Source organism: Nuphar pumila, chromosome 14, assembly GCF_984573655.1.
Source record: "Nuphar pumila chromosome 14, dmNupPumi1.hap1.1, whole genome shotgun sequence".
NCBI lineage: Eukaryota > Viridiplantae > Streptophyta > Magnoliopsida > Nymphaeales > Nymphaeaceae > Nuphar > Nuphar pumila.
Genome location: NC_143262.1, coordinates 86,519,641 through 86,529,043, shown reverse-complemented (window position 1 = coordinate 86,529,043; position 9,403 = coordinate 86,519,641). Strand labels below are relative to the sequence as shown.

The window sequence follows — 9,403 nt, the reverse complement described above, 5'->3', positions numbered from 1 at the left end:
TGCACACCACACCCCTTATCATTATCAACACCTCCCCCCCCCTCCCTATGTCATAAAAAACTAAAGACTCTTGCCCCCTCTCCCCTTCATTTCCAAGGCTATAATTCACTGCATACACACGTGTGCAGCACACAGGCACAAGCAGCCATGGCAGCCATGAACTCCAGCGTGCTGGCCTGCAGCTATGCCCTTTCAGGCAGCAGCCCCTCGGAGGCTGCCAACTGGAAGCTGGTCTCCATGCAGCCTGCTGCATCTTCTTCCAGCTCGAGTGTTAAGCTCTCCCCATGCATCAGAGCCCAGCAAGGCAAGGTCCAGGCTGAAGAGGGTGAGAAGAATGGGAGAAGGGCTGCTATGCTGTGCTTGGCTGCAGCACTCTTCACCACTGCAGCCACCTCCTCTGCTAATGCAGGCATCATTGAGGATTACCTAGACAAGAGCACGGCCAACAAGGTAGTTTAAGTTACCTTTTTTCATTTCTTTTATTTTTTTTGGGTATGTGTAGAGAGAGAGAGAGAGAGAGAGAGAGAGAGAGATCCATGATTTCCATTACAAGTTTTCATCAAAATTTGATTTTCTACCTTGTGATTGATAATCTCTGGGAGTACAAATGCAGTTACATGCCATAGGAGATTACCATTTCTTTTCTTTCATTAATTCTATTCTCCCTTCTTTCTTAAGAATTTTCAAAATTTCCTATCTATTTATCATTGAATAATTTTCTGCTTATTTAGCCTTTCAAGCCACTGAAAACCATATTTTGAATTTCAAGGTGTTAAATTGTCATAAACAATATTACAAAGGGTAAGTTGTATAATAATAGCATGGGTCAGGGTTCTGTCAATTGATAGCCTATTAGGTGGGTTCTACGGTAAGTTAATATTTTTTAATAATATTTTCAATAATAATTGCATTTCTATATGTTAAAATATCAAAATATATTTGTCTATCAATTAAAAGTAAAAAAGTTCCATGCCTTGGTGTCCTAATTTTTCAAAAAAAAAAAAAATTAGTTGCATCTTGTATCCATATCGAGCCTGTGCCCTTGTGACATAGCCCTTTGAGGTGGTTGTTATAGGGCTAATTTCCACTCGGTGTGTGGTTGGCCTCATGTAGAAACATGCCAAGATTATGAACATGAACTCATCTCTCCCTTAGAAGAAAGATTGAAGAGCTAAGATTCACATGAGGCCAAACAGACAACAATTTTGTAAGTTGTGCACTAGATCTTGGAAAGTAAATGAGTTCATGAACTTGGTCATGATGTGAGTGATGCCAGACATCCACAAAGTTATGTACCATAATCACTAGACCAGGATATCTAACTATAAAGAAGGTTTGGTGTATGATTATCAGAACTAACAAAACACTGATCCAATGGGAACTTGCAGGAACTGAATGACAAGAAGCGGTTGGCCACCAGCGGCGCCAACTTCGCAAGAGCATACACGGTTGAACTAGGAACATGCAAGTTCCCGGAGAACTTCACTGGTTGCCAAGACTTGGCGAAGCAAGGGGTTGGTTTTTCAACTTGAATTCATGGACTTCTATTGAGGCTTAATTAAGCTGCCAAAATAATATTGTTCATTTGATTAATGTGATCACTAATTATTGATTTAATCCTTTTTCATTGCATTTGCAGAAAGTCAAGTTCTTGAGTGATGATATAGCATTGGAGTGTGAAGGCAAAGACAAGTACAAGTGTGGCTCAAATGTCTTCTGGAAGTGGTGAAGAAGATGCAAATCTTCCATGGTTACTCTGTATTTTCTACTCATGTGAATGGCGTTTGTTATCTCATATAATTTATTTTAGCAAGTTTTCTTGCATACAAAATGCTGCAGAATCACTTATCTCTTGATCCATGTACACTTGCTGCGCTGAGAGAGAGAGAGAGAGAGAGAGAGACGAAGGTAATTCAACATTACCACTCATGAAGATCAACAAAATGTTGAACCCATGAACTGAACAAGAACAAAAGCCAAAACAAATAAAGAAAGCACAAGAGAAAAGAACATTAGACAGATAAAATGGGCTCACGCCGGAGCTGCTTGCCCAGATTGCGACAAAGGATAGGTAGCATCAGCAGGAGGGAGTGGAAGATCACTAAGATGCATACGCAAGATCGCATAAACATCTACCAAGATCCATACCATTAAACAAAAATGCAATAAAGAGAGAGAGAGAGAGAGAGAGAGAGAGTTTAGGTGGTGAGCTAGTGTTTCACAGCATTTTGACCCATCAAACTGTGACACTAAACAAAAGATCCATACCATTATCAAATGATCTACATCATGGTGGTGCTATATCACAAAAAAATCAAGGGGCAAATGACTCAAGCCCATCCAAAATATCCAATTTGGCAACTTCTAAATCTCTTTATCAATTTCTATAAAAATCTTCATCAAGGTCGTCATCCCTCGAGAATCATTGATAAATTGAAAGAACCACACTGATTCCCCCTCATTAGCAGGCAGAACCAAAGCGTCACATGTGCTAGAACCCCAGGATCGAATCCCTCTGCCACATGGGGTGGCTGTTGTTCTGGTAATCAAGAAGAATGGTTGGAAGGGAATGTCTCCATAGAATGGTTGTAATGAGAATCCCAAAAACTCCAACAAGCAAACCCTTGATCTGCTTGATGGCTTGTGCTAGCTCTCCCATTTGTCCCTCGAGAGGTCTGGGCCCACAGTTACCAACGGGAGCTCGACTTGTCTGGTAGTAGCAGTTAGTGCACGTCACCTTGTGTTGGGAAGTTGCAAGTTCAAAACCCGATGGTACGGTTTATTAATAACAGGTGGGGGTCTGCCTAACCGCACCTTACCTTTCAAAAAAAAAATTGAAAAAGAAACTCTTGTCGACGTATATCACATGCCGCCAGGTTTCATGGCTTCTTGCATGACATGTGTGCACCAGCTCAAAGAACCATTTACTTGAAGTTGTGGGCATGGCATTGGGTGCACATCACTGGACCAGCCAGAAACAAAGTCACATTGCCATGCCATCTTACCCAATGCCATGCCTTGGAGCCTCACATTAGCCATACATATATCTTCAAAGGTGGTCCCCTCAAGCCCCTCCAAGAGTGGGGCCCTCCCCACACCAGAGCCAGCCACATCCTTTATGACAATCCCTTTCACTACGGGCAATGCCTTGGGGTCCCACCTCTCATCTGGGTGGTCATTCGAACCGCTGCTAAACCTTATGGGTATCTTCACATTTTCCATGGTTATGTTGGTGAAGGTCACATTTGCTATGTACCCTCCCCTCCCCTTATCAGTCTTCACACGTATGCCAGCCGCTGCATTCCAGACATGCAAGTCCTCTACCAGCACTTGAGAGATGCCGCCTGACATCTCGCTTCCAATTCCGACACCGGAGCATGTTGGCGTTGTGCCGGACACCCTTCGGACCACTATGTTCGTACTCGGCCGAGCCATGGCTATCCCAAACTGGTCCCAGCCGCTCTTCACAGCCACCAGATCATCCCCACTCTCAATGTAACAGTCCTCTATGCACACATGAGAACTTGAATCTTCAACATTAAATGAAAAAGGATATGTGTAATTAGTGATAAGTATCATTAGTCCAATTTTACCAAAGTATCTGCTACCTGTAAAATAGACCATCAATCTTGATGACAAGAGAAAAGATTTGACCATATGATTTAAACCAAAATTCAATAGTATTCAACATGAAGTCATTTTTCAGGGTCTAGAAGTGCATAAAGATAGGGATAACATTGGGTCCTTACTCAAATCCTCGGATTTCAAATCCAAAATCTCTCTCGGATTTGAGATCCGATGACAGCCGAAGACTGTCTTGGTAATCAGGTCAGATGAGCATCACAAACTTGACCATACAACTGACTAGGTTAAGCCCATATGCACAAAGTTAACTGCATCACATAGCTTAAGTAGAAGTGACATGTGCTGCAGGGCCCCACAGTTTTGCGGGCCCCCAGCAATAGATGTTGTGGTGGGCCCATGAGAAAAGCATGTTCTGCTGCCATTAGCGATATGATACTCCGCGTCATAACCGTGACCACTTGATCCTGGCCAGCCTACATTGCATTAAGGTCTGAACCGAGCTGGGGCCCTACGGATGCAAAACGTTCGGATCCGGAACAGCTAAATACATGGAGATTTGGAATAGAATTGGATCTCAAAGAGCAAAAAATTGCGAGAACCTCCATCTTGAATCTGACCCATTTGCATCCCCCCTACTTCAAGTGGTCAAGAGCATGGTTGGCAGAATCGCCGGTCTGAGTTCTGCTCGTTTTGAGCCAGAACCCGGCTACCACTCAGTTGGAACCAGTCATTCAATGAGATCAAATTTTATTTTGATCCACTGCATCTGCCTGCATTCCATAGGAAAATAATTTCCTGTTGTCAAATACCAGCAAATACTCTCTTCATTTTTTTTTAATTTATAACCCGAAGAAACCGCGCCGGGCATAGACAGTAGGGTTTCACTTGTTTGTGTCATGTCTTAGTATTCTTTTACATTTTCGTATATTCTTTTATTTTCTAGAAATTTAAATATTAAATATAAAAAAAAATCACCGAGTCACACCGAGTCGCGAGTTAGACCCCAAACGATTTTTGCCCAAGTCACCGGGGGAGTATAGATTAGGTGCAATCGCATTGCACACTTTGAGTGTGCTGCTGCACCTGACTGCCCTCCAGGTACAACCCGAATGCTATTGGGCCCAACAGAAGATGAGGGGCAGATCAGGTGCAGCAGCACACTAAATTGTGCAATGTGATTGCACCTGTTCGTACTTCGTCACCGGTAAAGCCAACCATGGGCAAGAGACTATATACTTAAACAAGTCACCAAATTGCAGTCTTCAAGTACCAAAGTTAATTACAAACCTGGGTCTATACCATCTGTGTTTGGGGAATGAAGTGGAGCCAGAATTGTCAATCCTTTGACCACCACGTTACTGCAAGAAGATGAGAAAGCATGATATATATATATATATATATATATATATATATATATATATATATATATAGAGAGAGAGAGAGAGAGAGAGAGAGAGAGAGAGAGAGAGAAAACCTGCAATAAACAGGGTGTAGGGTCCAAAATGGAGAGTTGCGCAGAGTAATGTTAGAGATGAGGATGTTTTGAGAGTTCATGAACTCTATCAGATGACCTCTTGTGCGTTCCAAACTTCTATTAAACCAAAGGTCCCACCACATTGATCCTTGACCATCTATTGTTCCATTCTGACCTGCATCAACTAATTAGACTCTTTCTATGCCCCCGATTCTAGGCACGAAAAAGCAAGCAACTTTTCTCAAACTATTCCCTCCTTCCGGTTGTGGGTCCCATTGATGAATCCCAAATTAGGTCCATTTAGAAAATTCAAGCAAGTATGGAGTACTGAAGAAGCAACAAATTTATAAAATACTAAAGAAAGTGAACTTTTAGAAGATCATGCATGTGGCATACAACTTTCAGGACACTAATTTGGATCAAATAAGAGCTTGAGGCATAAATCCCTGGGTTCGGATCGGGTGCAATATGATTGCACAAAATTTGTGCATTAAGCACCCGATCTCCCTCCATCAGCTCTTGGGTCCCACACCCGACAGGCCCTATCTCCAAGATGGAGGGTGATCAGGTTCTTAATGCACAAATATTTGTGCAATCATATTGCACCTGATCTTTTCACTAAATCCCTCTCCAAGGAATTAATATCAGGTGCAGTGTGATTGCACACTTTTAAGTGTACTCCTGCACCTGATCACATTGCACAAATGCAATGTGCCGCTACACCTTATCACCCTTCATCTTCTGTTGCATAGCTTGTCAGAGTGGGGCTGCACCTGATCCCATCACCAGCTGACAGGTTGTATCTCAAAGATGGTGGGTGATCAGGTGCAGCCGCACACTGAAAGTGTGCAATCACATTGCACCTGATCCTTCCTCCTTTCCAAGGGGTTGGAGCTCGGGCCCATTTGCTAAATGCCACTTTCATGGGGAAGTGCCAAACTGGCACTCCTTTTCCACCATAAGTGAAACAAACACCCAAAAGATAAGTGAGAAAAGTCCATGATGACCTAAATAGGCCCCAACATTATATACCTCCCTCTTGTTTGCATGTATAAACAAATGAAACAAACAGGCCCTAAGTGAATCATGTTACCAAACTCTTGTTGAGCAAACCTGGATTTTGAAATCTGCTAGTTGCATTACACACTGGCAAATCTCATATGTAGCCTTTGGTACATTTCATTAATTCCATAACCTAAAAGAAACATGACTGCATTGGAGTATAGTTTAGGGGTGCACCTTAGTTCCTCGGTTCTCAAATCCGAGCAATCAGATTTCAGAACCAAGGATTTGAGATTCATGTATCTCTGGCCAGACCACTCCAGGTTGGACAAAAGAAGTGCAAATTTCCCTTAAAAATGAATCTCAGATCCCCAAAAAATAAGATTTTTGATTACGTACCTCGGATCTGGAAGAGGATCAGGTGAAATGTGATTGCACACATTTAGTGTACTGCTGCACCTGATCACCCTCCAGCCGAACAGCAGATGATGGGTGATTAGGTGCAACACCGCACCAAAAGTGTGCAATCACATTGCACCAGATCTCCCTAGATGTAGAAGTGGGCCTCATGCTACATGAGCTCCTCCCTAGGTAATAAAATGCACCCTAAGATATTCATTGCCTGTCTCTCTTTCTCACACACACTAATATATATATATATATATATATATATATATATATATATATATATATATATATATATATATATATATATATATATATATATATATATATATATATATAAGACAGAGAAAGTAGAAGGTAGCTGCTTACACCGATCTGTTCTTACTGCAGCCTATGGTACTTTTGAAAGGGTTTTTCCATGTTTTTCTCGAATCAAACCATACAGATGTGCTTTAGGTGCTTAAATTTTATAGAAACCAACATTTTCAGCGTCCATTTCTGACATGTGGGTAGGTTTGAAAATTGACGGCGTAAATTTTTTTATAAATATCATAAATATTCAAGACTTAAAACACGATCCAAGTGACGTTTTCTAGAAAATGAACCATACCAAACGGATCTGCAGGGTCAGATTTGCCAAAAACAACATAGAAATCCCGTATTTACTTGTGGTATGCTGCAGTACTGCAGTAGGTACGAAACGGAGTAGGCAACTACTATACATATATATATATAGATGGAGAGAAAGAGATACCAGTGATAACAACATTGCTAAGATCTGCACCATGAATGAGGCTGATGTGCCTTCCTCCCAACCTCTCCCTGCCACGCCCATATGAAGGCAATGGTTCTATGACTGGCCAATCTTTTACGTCCTATTACACCCAGAAATAAATTTAGTGTTTGACTTTAAATTTAAATGAAACAGACAGTTCAAAGCATTGTAAAAATCTTTCATAACCTATGCTAGTTAATTTGTTTGGAACTTAGACCTTCCTGTAAAATAATCAATAAATTCATAAGAACCCCTCGAACGCTTATCTATTCACGTTCCTATGCATTGATCTATTCAATGAATTTATCAAAAGTTTATTAAATACAAGTCAAACAATGAAAAAGACATGGAGTGCTCACATACATCTCTCTTTCTCTCTCTCCCTGGTTGAAACCATGCAGTAAGGGAAAATCAAATGAACCCAACCAAAGTGAATAGGTTTGTTGGAGTTGAATTCCAAGAGCCAAGAAAAATATATTCAACAGGATTAATTAATTCTTATGAAAAACCAAATAAAATAACAGCCAAAATCAACAAAATGAGAGAGAGAGCTAGCCAATACGAATAGGTTTCTTGGAGTTGAATTCTTTTTTTCTTTTTTTGAAAGAGTGTTGGTGTTGAATTCAAGGAGCCAAGAAAAAAATATATTCATCAGGGCCAATTAATTCTTATGAACCACCAAATAAAATAACAACCAAAATCAATAAAACGAAAGAGAGAGAGAGAGAGAGAGAGGGCATTTTTTATTTATTATTATTTTCATCTTTTCCCTCAGAGAGAGAGAGGAAAAGGAAATCTCTCTACCTGAGACCCCAAGATGGTTGCACCCTCCTCCAAGAAGAGAGTGAAATTGCTCGTGAGATTGAAGCTTCCGGTGAGCCACATACCCGTGGGCACGTTCAATTGAGACCCGCCCTTCTCTCCATAACCCCTGAGATATTCGATGGCCTTCACGAACGCCTCTGTGTTCAACGTCTTCCCATCCCCAACACCACCGAAATCAGATACAGAGACAACCACCTTCCTGTTGGTTCCTCCGCTTGGATCAAAGAAGCCGGAGCACGTCTTTTCCCGGCCACCACCGGCCGTAAAACCACCCGATACCCACGTCGGTAATAGGAATAACCCCTTCACATGCATCCATGAAACCGCTAGGAAGGTTAGAACCAGAAGGAAAACCGCCCAAGATGATCTGTAAGCCCTGAAACCGCTGTGTAAGAGCGTTTTCTCCATGTCCATGACCATTGAATGAGAGAGAGAGAGAGAGAGAGAGAGAGAGAGAGAGAGAGAGAGAGAGAGAGAGAGAGAGACGTTTTCTCTCTTGAATCTTTGGTTAGAATGAGAGAGAATTTTGGAGACTTCAGGATGCCATTCTTTTTTTGGGATATTATCAATTGCCCAATTTGTCGGAAAAAATTACATGTATGTATCATTTGATTGTCAACCATAATATTTTTTTCTCCCATTTTTTTCATGATTATTTTAGAGAGAGAGAGAGAGACGTTTTCTCCCTCTTGAATACGAGGGAGAGGCTTTCTCTCTCTTGAATCTTTTATTTGAGAGAGGTGTTTCTCTTGAATTTCTTGTTTAGTTTTGGAAATTGTAGGATCATTCTTTTTTTTTTTTATAAGGGTGTTGTTATCAATTGCCCATGTTATTCTAAAAAATCACTAATGTGCCATTCTGATTGCCAACCATATTATTTGTTTCTCCGTTTATTTTTCATAATTATTCGGTGGTCACTGCCTTAAGACGAACCTATATCATGTGACCCCGTTGGTGGGGCCCACGCATCACGCAGAGGGGTCAGGGTGGCTGTTAGGACCAATGGTCCATGACGCATAATGCCCATCTATTTCATATTTTATTTTATTTTAATGCTCATCTATATCATATTTTATTTTATTTTAATGCTCATCTCTATCATATTTTATTTTATTTTATTTTATTTTATTTTATTTTATTTTATTTTATTTCTTACAATCAACGAATATCATTTTATCTGAACCCTGTCTCTCACTTCTTTTCTAAGTAATCAACTGCTTTGATTTAACTTTGAAGTTTGAACCTGTTGTGTGTAGGGGTGGCAATTTCTGACACTACCCGCCAACCAGACCCGCCAACCCGCCTTTTAGGCGGGTTCGGGTTGGGCTTAAGCCAAC

The 9,403-nt window shown here is 40.9% G+C and overlaps 2 protein-coding genes across 2 annotated transcripts; one reads left to right on the top strand and one right to left on the bottom strand.

The window, feature by feature from the left end:
* Positions 1–38: 38 nt before the first annotated feature.
* LOC149817243 (photosystem I reaction center subunit N, chloroplastic-like) lies at positions 39–1,831 on the top strand. The gene is made up of 3 exons (XM_089988144.1): positions 39–450; positions 1,389–1,514; positions 1,640–1,831. The coding sequence occupies exons 1-3, from the start codon at positions 148–150 to the stop codon at positions 1,727–1,729; spliced, it is 519 nt and encodes a 172-aa protein (XP_089844270.1). The 5' UTR covers positions 39–147; the 3' UTR covers positions 1,730–1,831.
* A 366-nt stretch (positions 1,832–2,197) lies between these two features.
* LOC149817242 (Pectin lyase-like superfamily protein) lies at positions 2,198–8,539 on the bottom strand. Its single transcript, XM_089988143.1, has 5 exons — positions 8,046–8,539; positions 7,221–7,341; positions 5,060–5,234; positions 4,873–4,943; positions 2,198–3,530 (listed from the first exon to the last, which is right to left on the bottom strand). Exons 1-5 carry the CDS (start codon positions 8,484–8,486, stop codon positions 2,863–2,865), a joined length of 1,476 nt encoding a protein of 491 aa, XP_089844269.1. The 5' UTR covers positions 8,487–8,539; the 3' UTR covers positions 2,198–2,862.
* Between the last annotated feature and the right edge of the window lie 864 nt (positions 8,540–9,403).